Raw genomic sequence first — 15,332 nt, 5'->3', positions numbered from 1 at the left:
TTTCCCATCACATTAAACTAGCTGGTGAAGCTGTGAGTACTGATAATGAAGCTGTGAAGACCTTTCACTGTGTGATTCTAAAAAGTTGGTTACTCCTCAGTTAGATTTTTAATTCTGATGAAAATGGCATCTATTAAAAGTAAATGCCCTTGAGGATTCACGTTGCGGAAAGAGGAAGCATGAAGTCTACCAAGCATTGATGGCTGTGATGCTGGGTGCAGATACCAGTGGAGATTCAACCTCCTGAGTGTTTTTATTAGGATGGTTATTGTTTACATTAGTGCTCTGATTACAAATTTGCATTGGGTTTAAGTGACCTTCCCTAACCACGTTTTCCCCAGAAGCCCTGTTATTTTTAGTGTGCAATTCTGCAGAACAGGAGATTCTTCAGGAAGACATGTATGCCTTTAGTGCAGAACATCTGGTACTTTTTTATTCGCACGACATCTAGTTTGGTGTTGCCCATGTAGTATGTGCTTAATAAATACTTGTTTATTCTCAGGCAACCTTTAATTCATAAATATTTTTCCATAACCTTGGAGGTGTTTATTTCTTACTTTTGTCTAATCCATGTTGGCTTTAATTTCTCTATTAATGGCCCACATTATTTAGAGGAGAACACGTAGCAGAAGGGAGACACAGAAAGCCAGGATGAATTGGGACTAACATACGCACACTAATGTGTATAAAATAGATAAATAATGAGAACCTGCTGTATAGCACAGGGAACTCTGCTCCACTTAGCTGTACAGTAGAAACTAGCACAACATAGTAAAACAACTCTACCCCAATTGAAAAAATAAAAAGAAACCTCTGGGGTAATGGATGGCTCTAAGATCAGTTTGAAGAAAGAGCCTAGCAGCCTTTTATCTTTCTTTTTTCCCAGGGCTGGCTTTTAATGTTAACCGGGTGCTAAACTCATGAGAGGCCAGAGGGAGAGACTACAAGGTCAGCGGGTCTAACACACACTTTTGAAGTCCCAACTGATGGTAGTAGCCTTCTTCTTTCTGCAGCATCAGAGAAAAGATGTCTCTCCATCCACTGGCCTATTTGTGTGTCCCAGGAAGGTAAAAATAAAGAAATGTAGTGGGATCAGCCCTAGGACTGCACTTGGTGAGGTGCCTGGTTCATAATCAGTGGACAAAGTGTCCTTGCAGGGGACCAGTGGCTCCTTTTGTGTGTTAGCTTCCAAGAGAGGCCCTGGTATTTGAAGGAAGGGGGTTTGTTTGTTTGTTTGTTTGTAATGACTGTTTACATTAACTGGAACAAAATGCTGAAAAGGAAACAGCCAGAATTAAGATGGGGCTGAGATAACCACAATAAAGTCAAATGTAAGCCATCTCAGGGACAAACTTTCTCACTTTTTGCAGTACAGATTATGCATCTTTTACATGTACCTCTCATTTGACTTCAAATGTAGCTTCACCTGGCCTGAGGATGGTGAAACCCAGCCTTACACTCAAAATAATGTTGATCCATTTTCAAATATTCACACACTCAAAACAGAAGTCACTTGTATTACAACGCCTTCACCGCTTTTAAAACCAGACCAATGAGATCTACAAGTGGGGACCTTCATGATCTGGAAGCTGCTCATCTGTTCTGCTTCTCTTGCCAAGAGCAGCCCCTATCCGTCACCTCCAATTTCTTAACCACAGAGTCTCTGCACATGCTATGGTCATTTCCTTTGCCTGGGATGCTCTTCACTCTCCTTTTTTGCCTTGTAATTGCTCAATACTTTTTTGTTTAATATCCTTCCCGATAGCCAGAAAGTTCCACAAGAGCAAGCCACATCCGTCTTGTTCACCACTGGACCCTCAATGCCTAGCAGGGTATCAAACACTTAGTAGGCTGTCAACAAATACTTAGTGTCTTCAGTCAGACCCTTAAGACTCAGCTCAAACATCATCCTCTTTGGTAAGGTGTCCCAGAGTCTCTGACACTCCGGTGGTGACCCCCCTCATGTGCTCCATGGGCTCCCTGTTCCTATGTGTTGCAATGAAGCACAGTCATTAACAACTGGCCTCTCCCAGTAGACTAGGAGGTTCTAAAGGGCAGGACTGTGAGCTTCATCCTCCTAACCCACAGCACTCTGGATATCACCTGGTATACTCTAAGGAGCTCAATAAAGATCTACTGGGCAGATTATTAAGCAACATTTGAGCTTGGGGGTTACTCAGCTATGGCTCACACCCACATCTCTCAAACAGGAATTAAGTGAAAGCAGTGGATAACCAGGTCACATCTTACTGCAGCAACCACTTCTATGCCATTTTTCAGGAGGGGGGGGCATTTAAGTAATTCAAATCACACGTGAGTGTGCGTGTGTGTGTGTGTGTGTGTGTGTGTGTGTGTGTGTGTGTGTAGTGAGTTAAATTGAGAATATACATCAAATTTTAAGTCAAACAGAAACTTCAACAAAGCAAATTTACCTTAGGGCTCCTTGCCCATCCTGTCTGGGAGCATGTATTCCCTCTTCTCTGCTGTCCTTGGGTAGTTTACCATCTGCATGATTAAAAAGAAAGTTAATGACAATGGCAAAGCCAGGATTAAGACTGCTTTCAGATGTCTAACATTCTTTCTATTCTACTTTCCAAGTTAATTGCCTCATCACAATCACACCTACAGCATGGTCAAATTTATCCTAATGCACTCTCAAAAAATATGTTCATAAACATATTAGCTTCGGCATAGCAGAAGTTAGGTTGAAGGGGAGAAGGGCAAAAGGGTCATAGCCTGAAGATACCTGAATAACAGGCACATGAGCATGTTTGTAGACCTGGTATCTAAATTTACATTTCAGGTAGCTTCTCTAGATTGTATGATGGTGGTTCATTCAAGTTCTGCCCGGCCCCGCTAATGTTCTCAATGTGAACTTTATTTTTAAAGCGGCGTGGGCCTCTTCCTGACAACTGCAAGAGGAAAGATTACGAATACCAGCGGTGCCCTGTTGCTGCCGCTGCACCAAATCACCTAGCATTTGTCTAGAGATTTACATTTTTAACAAAGCTTTGACACACATGATCTTATTCGCTCCCCACAACAACTATAAACCTAAAGTAGCTCAGGAAACTGAAAATAGCACTCAATCCAATTGTTAGCTCTCCATAGGTGCTTTGGCTAAAGAGCCTTACACCTCCTTGGGATTAAGCAGTGGGCGCCTGCTGCTTCTACTACCTGGCAGCCTGGGAATAAAGGAACGACTGTATTTCTTTGGTCGCAACGCAATCATGGCAACAGAAAGCACCCACTCCTTCCACTTTCACCCGTACAGTCTGTCTAGGCAATTAATCAGCGCTCCCCTTGGGGGTTTTCCTACAGGATGCTAGTTGCCTTGCCAATCAACCCCTCTCACGGAGTGGAGCACAACCACACCCCCAGCGAGGCCTCGGCCAGCCGGGAAAGGTGCTCTGGCCTACACGAGTGGAAGCGGAGACTCAGGTAAAACTCACACGTGAATCCTGCCGGGCCTCAGTGTCCCCATCTGTAAAATGGGCTACACCTCCTCTCTCTTGGCTAGTTCCCTCCCATTTCACGCTAGGCCCCTAGGAAGGGAAATCAGTGCTTAACCGCAGCTTAAAGTCCTTTAGTTTGGCAGCTGTCGCCGTGCCGGGCATGCTCAGTAGCCCGGCCGGCTCGGCAGCAGGAGTAGGAAGCAGCTTTCCGCGCCCGGGCGGCGGACTGCGGGCACTTTGATGAATCACGTGTGCGGAGGCCCTCTTAAAGAGATAGGCACCTACTTTCCCTCCACCCTAAACACCACCCTGAGGGCGGCGGCGGCGGCGACCGTGGTAATTGCAGCCGCTCGGGGGCAGGGCTTGCCCCAGCGCAGAGTAGTGGCAACGGCTTGTCGCGTCGGGAGCCCCGGGGACGTGAACTCGGCAGACCCACTCTCTCTCCCTCCCAGGAGGAGGTGCTGCCAAATCCACGCGGGGCAGCGGGACCGCCCCGAGGGGCTTCCTCAGTGGAGGAGAGGTGGGGTTCCAGGGCACAGGTGACAGGGCCGGAGAAAGATGGAGCAGCCCGGGGCGGCGGCGGCGTCGGGCGCCGGAGGCTGCGGCGAGGAACCCGGTGGGGGCCGAAGCAACAAGCGGAGCGCGGGGAACCGGGCCGCCAACGAAGAGGAAACGAAAAACAAACCTAAATTGGTGAGTGCTCCCGCAGCCCCCGCCGGCCTTGGGGACAGCGAGAGCCCCGGGATCCTCCTGCCGTTGAACACGGGGGGACCCGGGGCCCCCTCCCAAGGGTGACCGCGACCTCGCTGTACAACTCCGGGAGCCGCTAAAGCAGCGGCCACGCCGAGGCGCAGAGACGGCGTGGGGGCGGAAGAGCACCCCTTCTCCACTTAACCCCTTTCTCCCTCTTGGCAGCCCGGGAGGCGGTGCGGGAAGGAGAAAGGCCCCACCCCAACTTGGGGAGACCCCGAGTACCGGGTAGGGGCTGTTGTTTGTCTAACTTGTGGGCGCGAACGTTCTTTGCGCGATTCCATTCCCCTCCCACCCTTGTCAGTTGCTGGGTTTTTGCCTCTTAAAGCTTAGGGTTCGGGCAGGGGAACCTAGCTCTTTTTTTCAGTCCCACTACTTGGGAGCCCACCCACAGACTTACAGAAAAACCCCAAAACAACCAATTAACCAACCGAACAAAAAAAATCCCAAAACAACAACAAAAAACACACAACGTAGGCCCCCAGTCTTTCTACTTGACCAGATATCTAAGGAAGAGGCGCCTACATGATTTTTTTCCCCTTGCCTCTCCATGTGCTCTTCCAAGAAACATTTCTTTGGAAGAGTGGGGGGAGCGTGGGAGTTAGAGGCTGGCTGAGGTACCACCGACTGTCGTGTGTGTAATCGTCAGAGTCGTCCAGTACTTCCAGTTAGTTGATTAAGAACGCTCAAAAGCAGTAGGCAGACCGCACAAATCTCCCCGTCCTGAGAGTGTGTGCCCCAGTGGGGAGCAGTCCATTTCCTGCCCCTGACTTCATGTGCAGAGGAATGAAATCTATGGGGCCTGGTATTAGATTGAGAAATACTGGAGTGTCTTCAACTCATCAGTTAAAACGGTTCCTCTTTTTTTTTTTCTCCTTCAGCTTATAGGAAAATGGTTTAATAATAGTGAAACTTAAAAACAGGTCAAATTCTTACAGTATATTGGCCAAAGACTATTTTTGCCAACACCGTCAAATATTAGGCAGACATTTATCAATAAACTTTCTAATTTGGGTGGCAGAGGGGATATGGTTTTCTAGCACAAATTCAGCAAATACTCTGTCTGAAGTTTCTTCGTTTAGGTCTGGAGCACAAGCCCCATGTTGCATATCTAGTTTTCTGTTTTAACCAGCAACTTGATTATAATAAGGAAGGAGGCAGTGACGTATAACTATAGCCTTTTCTTAGGGTATCTGGCCATTTGGTATGTACCTGTTGTGCTTCTCTCCCTTGCCTGCTGTTTGCCTTTCAATTATGAACTGTCCAGATTGGAAAACAGTGACCGAAGTGTTATCGTTACAGGAAATATTGTAGCCTTCCATTATGTGGAAAGGGACCTAGTGGGGTAGAATAAAACAACCAGTCTAAAGTCTCATCAATTCCACCCTAACTTGAGGCAAAGTAAGAATTACTTGATGTGTCCTCATATTCCACCCCCCCACCCCCCCCCACCCACCCCCCCCCCCCCCCCCCCCCGGCCCCAAGTATTTACAAGTGAAGGAACTGAGTCACAAGCTCTTTGTGAATTGTCTATACTGGCAGGGGGTTAATGGGATTAATGGGTGCCCCTGTTATAAAACTTAGAAAAGTTTTGCGAGTGTATTACCAAAGTTTAATGTATTTAAAAATCCTGATGTTGAAATTTTATCAGTTTGCGGTAAAAGAGTGATCATGTTTCTTTCTTTCTTTTTTCTTTTTGGATCCAGTACAAAACTGGTTTAAACAGTGATTAAAAGTTTAAGCAAAAGTAAAAGCGAACTGATAGTTTCCACAAAGAGTTTGGTACATCTAGCAAGAGCCTTCCACTTTTAGGATGTGTGAGCTCAAGAAAAAGCACTTATCTCTGTCTGTTAGTAATAACACCTTGATTCTATTCTTCCCATCCTTTTGGTCATTTGTCCTGTTTCATCTTTTATGCTTTGACAAGGTAACTAGAAAGTTATGAGATGGTATCACTTTCAGTTCCTAGCTAACACTATTTGGTGTTGAGTATAGCTTGATATAGTAGAACAAGTATTTGAATCCAAGAGTTTGTGAATATCAATGGGAAATTGCTTTTGTACTCAAAATAATTTTTGAGCCTTACCTGATTTTACAAGCAGATATGTCAGAGTTTATAAACATAAATTTAGGAAGACATTTCAGCACATTTTAAGGCAAGAAAGTTGACCAAATAATAAGACTTGGAAAACTTTTAAAGTAAATGCCTTACTCCTTATTTTGAGTTGTCTTATTGAAGTGCTCAACATGTTCTAAGGCCATGTAGAGAGGAGTTCATCTGGGATTCTTAATAAATATTGCTGGTAAAATAAAGCTTTACCTAGACTAAATTTTATTATTTTGAGTATTATGTTGTTAACCACTGTAGTAGTCCTTAATTGTGTTTGTGTGTGTGTGTAAAGGAGTTGTGGGGGATTGTAAAAGAGAGCCATATGGTAGTAGAAATTATTTGTGTAGGTGATTATGGGGGATAAGGGTTCTTAAACTGAAGTCATATGAAAAAATTTGAGTGTATGTAGGTACATTCAGTTTTCTGGGCCTCATAGTTTTCATCAGTTTCTCAAAGGCATATGTCTCCTATAGAAGAATAAGAACTTTTGGGTTACCAGAGAGAGAGTAAAGGAAATGCCGGTTGATTCCACTTGAAGAGACTGGGGAGAGGAGGAGGTCACCGACAAGGGAGAAGGGAAATAACACTGACCACACGAGTGGTAGATATTGAAGATAGTGCGTCTGGGAGTAAGCGGTTAATTACACACATCTATATAGTATTAGCTAAAATGAAAGTTTTTACTGCATACAAAATTTAAATTGATAGCTATGGTATAGTGGATGCGTACAGTATAAGGCTTGTGATTCAGTTGTTTTCATTTAGTTTCTCATTGTTCTGGGAAACTGGAGAAGGAAGGCATGTTTTCTATAGAGAGGAACTACTTTCATTTATATCCTCAACCTTTTGATGGGTATTAGAATTTTTTCAGAGCGACATTTCAGGACTCTTAACGACTTCTGCTTGAGATTAATTAAATCAATTTGACAAAGCTTACTTCCATTTTCTTCATCTGTGCATCCTCATAATGACCCTTTTATTTTGGTTCTTTTTAATGAAGGCAACCTTGTTTTGGACTCATCACAGTTTGGATAATGCCTTAGTAGTAGAGCTTTGTATTTTATGTAACTATCTGGTTAGGCCCAGATTGTAGCATGTCATCAAACAGCATGAATCTTAATTAGTAATTTGATGTCAACCATGGAATGTATTTTGTCAACTCAAGTAGTACAGAGAGCTCTAGAAGTGTCATGAAGGGGACATCCTAAATCCCACGTTTTTAAGGCAGTGACTTAACCATTAATAGAGGCTAGTGTTAAGGTAGAACCAGCAGACCTCACACACATACCATGGTGTAGAGTGGCTTAACATTCTTTGATGTTTTTGCATTTTGACTTTGTGTTTCTGTATAATTCCTGAAGGCTTTGGTTGTTTAGATAGTAGAGTCACATTAGTAACTTGAAATAACAGAAGTTAATGTTCTCGTTCTTATATAACTTCCTGAGTATTTGGTTATTTGTTTTTAGTTGGATAAATCATGTTTTGATTTTAATTGATAAAGGCTGAGCACAGTGTGTTCCTGTATGACACACACTTACTGAGCATGTACTATGTTCTAGGCATTATTCCGAAGATTGGTGATACAAAGGTGCCATTGTCTAGTGAGGGAGACAGGGAAGTTAATTAATGACTACAGAGTGGTGTGATAAGGAACAATGGGAATATGTATTAGCAGGGTGATAATAGAAACGTGGAGAGGCATCTGAATCTAATTGGATGCTTGAGCGTGGTAAGGAAAGGCTTACCATAGTAGGTGACATTTGCACCAAGGCTTGAAGAATAAGGCATTAATTGAAGAAGGGGAGGGAAAGGCATTTAAGAGTGAAAGAACAACGAATACAAAGGTAGAGAGACGTGGTAGCATGTCCAGTAAAGAAGCTGTGGATAGATGTTAGTGGCTGAAACAAAGGTTCCATATGGTAGACCCGTTAGAAAAGAGAGTGAGTCCAGTTCATGATGGGTATTTGTATGCCATGTTAGAGTTTCAGCTTCTTTCTGAAAGCCATACTAAGTCATTGAAAAAATGCTAAGGAGGAGACTGAGCTGATCAGAATTGTGTTTCAGAAAGAAACTTAATACAATGGAGAATTTCTTGGACAAGGATGCCAGAATGGAGTCAGGAAGACCAGTTAGGAGGAGCAGAATGGCATAAGAGTTTGATGTTTAGGGTTAGAGACCTGGATTCCAATTGCAGTGCATCCATTCATCCATTTCCTAGCTCATCCATTTACTCGGCGTATTTCTCTACATCTCGGTTTCCTCCTGCCGATCCATTGCCTCTCCTTCCTGCTACCCACCCTGAACATCTTCACCAAATTGGAAATGTCCACCATATTTCTCCTTTATAAATCTAACCCGCCTCTCACAGTCCAGCTGGTGCCTCATAATTCTCTCATTCTTCCATTAAACTTCAGCTTACTGAAGGCTCTTCCTTATTCTGAATTCCTATCGTGGGTCTGAATGTTATATGCTGATCTCATACCTCCAAAAGGTTTTAAACTGCTTCTGGGCAAGGGTCCTGCTTTATGCCTGTTCTTGAAAACCTTGCAGACCGGTGCTGGTGTGCAGAGCTACTCAACAAATGATTATTAGCTGGGGATTCTTTCCCTATAGGCCAGACATTTTGAGAGTGTAAATTGTTGAAAAGAGGCTTTTTGAAAAAGAAATGTGCCATTTTTTCTCTTAGAATATATGCTCCATCAAATGAACCTATCTGTACATTCTGTGTCCTTTCTCTAATTTTGAAAGTCGAGAAACTTCTTGGCTGGACGATCTCATCCCTTACTGCCTCGTTTGTTTGGTTGGGTTCTTGTGATGTCACAGCCTGAACTTCCATGTGGGGAACCAGTATCAAAAAAAAAAAAAAAAAGGTACAAATGAAAGTATTTACAGAACAGAAATAGAGTCAGAGATGTAGAAAACAAACTTATGGCTACCATAGAAGAAAGGGGGAAGTTGGGGAAGGTGGGATAAATTGGGAGATAGAGATTGACATATACACAGTATTATATATAAAATAGATAACTAATAAGAACCTACTGTATAGCATGAGGAACTCTTCTCAATACTCTGTAATGACCTATATGGGACAAGAATCTAAAGAAGAGTGGATATATGTATATGTATAACTGATTCACTTTGCTGTACAGTAGAAACTAACACAACCTTGCAAATCAACTATACTCCCATAAAAATTTTAAAAAAAACAACTGATGATGACCCAAGTAATATTTTATTGGTATTAATAGGAGATATCAGATTATTGGCTAAAGAATACTGAATGGAGGACCAAAGGACCTGGGTTCCAGTATTTATTCTATCTTTTAGTTGCTTGTGATCTCTGATGAGCTGTTTAATACCAGAGGTTTGAGCCCTTGATTAACATCTGCCAGTCAGCGATAAACGCTTCCCTGATTTGCTTTACAAGGTGGTTTAGATAAAACACAGTAATGAATGCGAAAGCATATGGGAAATTCTATATTGCTATGCAAGTATAGAGCATTATTGTTAACCCCTTGCATTACCTGAATCAAATGTATTGTGGTTGGATAGTTTAATGGCTTTCTTGCAATTTGATAGTTCTAAGATTATTATTGTATGAAGTGCCATAATATGGCTGCATGCTGATTGATTGCTTATTCTCTCTCCAATTCCATTTGTCCATTTGAAAGATTATACATTCTGTCCTTCTGCTAATAATTCTTTGTGTTTAATGAATACAAGGTGTGAGTTTAACTTTTATTTTTCACTGTAATTTTTTTTTAAAAAAGAATCAGGCTATCCTTTTCTTTCCATGTATCAATTTGAGGCATTTAAAATTTCTGTTAAAGCTTCACTAGATACCTATGACAATTCTGTCTTGTCAGGCAGCTTACTGCTGTTGTACAAATAAGAAAACTGAGTCACTAATGTGTTAAGGAGTCTGACCTAGAGATAAGTTTAAAAGCTCTCAGTTCTCTTGTCAAAGTTAGCTATAGCACTGAGTCATTATGCTTCAGGCACTCTGAAAGTGAAAAATTATTCAATCTCTTTTTTTGTTCCTTTTTTGGAACAATTATCATTGTAATCCACCTAGATTTCACTCTGAGTGTCAAGAGCTCTGGCAATAGCAACATGTCATTGAAGTAAAATCATATTCTTTTCCAACCTGGTCTCAAAGAACACTGTAAATAACAGGATGCTCTGAAAATAGTACATACATAATATATGCTAATTTACATGAATAAGCACATTTGACTAAATAGCACTGGATATCAGTAGCACCATCGGGATGATTATTGAAGACCCAACTTTCTCCTGGTCCTATATTCCGTCTGCCATGCAGAAGAGACCAGTTCCTTCTGTCAGATTTTGGCTGTTTGATATTTTCTTTTGTCTCATGACTGAAGAAACTAAGATGATGGACAGATGACTTGAAATACAGTTATATACTTGATATCCAAGTGGGCATCTTGTAGAAGATACTCAAGTGGAAGACAGCTCAAAAATGATGCATGTAAAGGGAGGCTGAATACATTTTCACATAGCTATTTATTATGAATGTAGTAGAAATAAATCAATTCACACTAATTTAAAACTTATTTACCTGATCAGGCTGAATCCGTTTCAGTCTAAATGATTTACTTGGGCTGTAGCTTGAACAGACATTCAGCTGAATCTTGATCCTTGCTTGCTTTATGTGAGGTGGCCTGGGGAAAAGGGTATTGGTGCCTTTCTCATGAAAGAATGTAGAAAGCAAAATCTTACTAATCACCACTTACACAGGCTTTGGTTTAATGAAGGTTTTGCTGTATTGCTTTAGCGAGAGTCAGCTACATTGCTACCAGATACAGAACAGCAAATCGGCCTCCAGTCTCTCCGTCTGCTAGGGCTCTATGTCGTGGTGCCTAGTGCAAGTGAGAAGTTTCTCAGCTGGCTATTCAGGCAGGCCTAGGTAGGAATCTACGACTTCATTAGGAATGAATGATTTCACAAACGTTATTGATTCAATCACCTGGCAATTCTGGTGTTCGTCCAAGGGAGAAAAGATGTTGGGTAAAATCCTTAAAAAAAAACACCTCTATTTGTTCTTCTGTGATAGATATCCACATGCTTTCGTAAAGATCTGCTCAAAATTATGAGGAATTTTTCTCTACCTTTAATTTGTTGGTCTTTCCCCTAGCTAAAAGTATTAATAAAAGAGCTAAAATAGAGTTTTCACTTTAGTTATAATATGGGCTAGTTAATAAGGCTTTTTAAATAAAAGGTATGAAAAATTTCAACATACTAAAAAGTAGAGAGGATAGTATAATGAACCACCATTGGGTATTATACCATTAACTATGTATAGTAGTTATTTTGATTTTCAACATTTGCTTCATCCATCCTTTATTTTTTTCCGTGCTAAAGTACTTTAATGCAAATCCCAGATATTGTCATTTTACTCCTGCGTACTTCAGTGTGCATCTCTATAAAAATTACTGACTTTGTCACATCTTTAAAAATTAACATATTCCTTGGTATCATCTAACACTCAATTCATAATCAAATATCCCCAGTTGCCTCAAAAAACAGATTTTTAATCTCATGTGTGCCTAATTAATGTACATGTCATCGAGCTCTTTAAACAAATACAGCTTTAAATTAATGGTAAAATGTCGTTCAAAGTTGCTCCACATAAAGTGCTATCATAAAGTGTCAGCTCCAGTTAAGTTCACTTGTGTCTTTAATTCTGTAGAACTATCTGGAAAGTTTGACTGTACAAGTGTGGAGAGGCTCCTTAGAACAGCTACTGTGTTGAGAAAAGAGACCAAATTAAGATTTTTGGCTCCACTCTAATTGGGTAATCACTCATTCTTCATTTTGCAATTTGTGGAGTGGGGTTATATGCAAGAATTTCCCTCCCAGGGAAATTGTAGACAGTTGGGCAAAGGACCGTCTTCTTGAGTTCTGTCAGTAAAGGGTTCATGTAATTCTTTGATACACACGCATATAACTAAGTTTATGTTACTAGCTCTAGTTTCCATTTCCATACACAGGCCAATTTGGTACTTGAAGTGTCTGTCTGTGTTTTTTAGCCTTTTTAATACACTCTAAGTTGCCGCATATGGATAATTGGGTGAGCAAAGCTTTACAAAGAAGTCTGAACTATTAAGTTTCCTTATTTAGACATTTGTGGGGTTAAAATTGAAAAACCAGGCTACACTAATGAGGTGATAGAGCTGGGGATGGGTGGAGTGGGTAAGTATGAGAAATCGACTTGGGCAAAAGGCCTACACTCCACACAGATTTACTAAAGAAATTGTGTAACCACTACTTTCCAGACAGCAATTTAGTGCTGTTATTGTGCTGCGTGGCAATAGGCATATAATTTCTTGAGCTTTGCGGTCTCAGGTAGCTTTAGGCTGGGAACCCATCTCCACCCTGCAACTTCTAAGCTAACCATTTACTGACCCAATCAGGTGGGTGATTTTTCCTCAAAACAGGAGATGAGTGATAATTGTTGGGGCTGGACAGGTGGCGTTTTTCACCTTTCGTTTTGGTCGAGGGAGGGACAACTCTGGAGGTGGTGTTTTATGTGCTTCAAGATCAATCACTGATAAAATCTCAAAGGCTTAACAGCATATTATGCTGGCTGAAGCTGCTTAAGGAAGATTCTATGTGGAGAAAGCAAGACCTTGTGTAGACTGCACACTGACATTTTGAACTTAAATGTGTAATCGAGACCAGGGCCGCTGTGTATGGTTGGGCCCCGCTCACGGGTGTGAGACCACAGAGGTCACATCACTTACCAAATCATTTGCCGATTCACAGGACTGTGACTTCCGGGGACCACTTTTCCTAGTTCACACAGAGGTGCCATACTAGCTACTGCAGTTAAGACCAGTTGGATTTTATTCTCACACCAGATGAGAAATTCAGCAAGGCACAGAACTTAGTTTAATGTCTCATTTATCATAGGTGTTTTCCATTTGTCATTGATTCGGAGAAAACAGTATAAGGTGTCCATGTATGTACTATGTTGTCCTAAACCTGCTTGTGAATGATTGCAGCCCTCAAATGTAGAGAGCTGTGTCTTTGAAGATCTAGGCTACAGGTTCAATACGTTGATTACTTTCTCTGACCTAAGGCTCCTCCCTTTCTGCCCTCCTCCTAGTCATTTTCTTGACTTTCTTGTCCCGCAGTGCTTCACATGGTTACAGATTGTACAGGTAAGACTGCATTTTTTTGAAGTTTGTGTCATAACTCCAATTTCTCTTCACTTACATTGCCCACGATTCAAGGCAAGAACTTATGGAAAGTTAAGATGGGTTAAAATAAATTTGGCAGAAGCATTTCCTCTAATAATATGCTCTGCAGTCTAATACCTTGCATTACAAAATCAATGTGTTCCAGAAGAGTCAGTGTGTACACAGAACGTTTGTGAGTAGAAATAATCTTTTCTTGGGCTGACCTCACAGCTTGTTTTTCATTGGCAGTGCATTAGCTTGCATTTTTCTCCCCCTTTGGTTGAGTAGCTAATGGTCTTTAAACAAGCTATTAAAGGGAAGAATAATCTTACAATGCAAAAAAATAAAAGTAGCCTGGATTTTATCCATGCTGGTGGTTTGGCTTTTCATGTATTTGTTTTACTAAAGCAGCGCTAACTCATGTTCTCTGATCTCTAAATTCTCAGGCTTGCTGCGTATATCCTATGCTTGCTTCATCAGACCGTTTTCAGATGGTCTTGTGAATTTCTGAGAGCTCCAAATCCTCCATTTTTATATAAGCCGAGTAGGTCTGAGACCAAATACGAAGCTTTAAGTGGCCATATCTCTGTGTAAAATGGAATTGAGGCATTACCTATACCTTAAAGTAGGAATTGTGCAGGGCTCCATGCTCTTTCTACCAGCTCTGTTGTAGCTAATTGTGGATCAGAATGTTACATTACAAACCCCTGCTTTCAGCCCTCCCTTTAAGTAATCTATTATCACTTGCATGTTTCCAACCCTGAAGATCATCACCATCATTTTCACTTGTTTCTGCAAATATTATTAATGGTGTATCCTATGGCATTACAAAATCAGAAGTAACATACAGATGGGTGGCCAATGGATAGGAAATCAATGACTGAATGTGAAAGATTTATTTAAAAGCATTTCCTATCTACACCTGTCATCAACCATGTTGCCATAAACTAGTAGAAACTTCATTTTGATCTTAGTACCACCGCTTCGTGTTTTCAAGGTGCATCTTATTTTATAGAATCATGCTATACAGAGTTGAAATAAGCTAAATAGGATATATAACTGATCCTATTAAGTTGTATTTTTTTAAGAGCTTCTTGGCAATTTAAAAAGGTTATATAGAGAGTAAGCTAACTACTTCTTAAAATGTAACGCTGGGCAAGTCACTTATCTCTTTTCTCTCTGGGTGTCAGTTTATTCTGTAAAATAAGGGAGTTGAAATAAAGTCTTCAAGGTTCCATTCAGCTCTGACATTCTGGGAGTCAAAGGTTATTGAGAGCTGTAATGAATCTGCCCTAACATAAATACATGACATCTGGGTTCTAGTTAGAAAAAAAGTTGGCAGTCATGAAAGATGACTGTTTAAGGCTGAATGCTAAGGATGAAAATACAAGTTAACTTTACTGTCCTGTTTCTGGAGTCTGAGTTAGCCTAGTTCAGTGAAGGTAACGTCAACATGGTTTTAACCATGCATTGTGTGCAGGGCCCTGCTGGCTCTCCTCTGGGTCATCCTCATCCTTGGGTGGTAGCCTTGGTTCACTGACCAAGTGCAGTACTCAAGCCTGCCCAGAACTGATTCTCAGTATCCAGTAAGATCATACGTGCCAGTTGTTACCCTAAGTACCTTGCATGTATTGGGTTGGCTAAAAAGTGCCTTCAGTTTTTAAGTAAAAATAAAAGACACATTTTTCATTTTTACCAAGAACTTTATTGAACAACGTATTCACGCTTTTGTTCCACTACTTTCTGCCATTTTTCAGGCAACTTCATAATTCCATCTTCCCAAAACTTTTTATCTTTTTGAGCAGAGAA

The 15,332-nt window shown here is 41.2% G+C and overlaps 1 protein-coding gene and 1 long non-coding RNA gene across 3 annotated transcripts in view; one reads left to right on the top strand and one right to left on the bottom strand.

The window, feature by feature from the left end:
- Positions 1 to 1,136: 1,136 nt before the first annotated feature.
- On the bottom strand, positions 1,137 to 3,687 carry LOC132513578 (uncharacterized). The gene is made up of 3 exons (XR_009538504.1): positions 3,571 to 3,687; positions 2,433 to 2,505; positions 1,137 to 1,273 (listed from the first exon to the last, which is right to left on the bottom strand). It is a non-coding gene; the product is annotated as an uncharacterized LOC132513578 (long non-coding RNA).
- A 122-nt stretch (positions 3,688 to 3,809) lies between these two features.
- Positions 3,810 to 15,332, top strand: part of DIAPH2 (diaphanous related formin 2) — a 786,790-nt gene continuing 775,267 nt past the window's right edge. Inside the window, exons 1-2 of one of the 2 annotated variants that reach the window (XM_060138051.1) lie at positions 3,810 to 4,148; positions 4,371 to 4,433. In XM_060138051.1, coding sequence (XP_059994034.1) covers positions 4,014 to 4,148; positions 4,371 to 4,433 — 198 coding nt within the window. In that variant the 5' untranslated portion in view covers positions 3,810 to 4,013. The remainder of the gene's footprint in view (positions 4,149 to 4,370; positions 4,434 to 15,332) is intronic. The other variant, XM_060138052.1, reaches the window with a different exon arrangement.

Source organism: Lagenorhynchus albirostris, chromosome X (assembly GCF_949774975.1).
Source record: "Lagenorhynchus albirostris chromosome X, mLagAlb1.1, whole genome shotgun sequence".
NCBI lineage: Eukaryota > Metazoa > Chordata > Mammalia > Artiodactyla > Delphinidae > Lagenorhynchus > Lagenorhynchus albirostris.
This window is presented reverse-complemented; position numbering and strand designations above follow the sequence as displayed.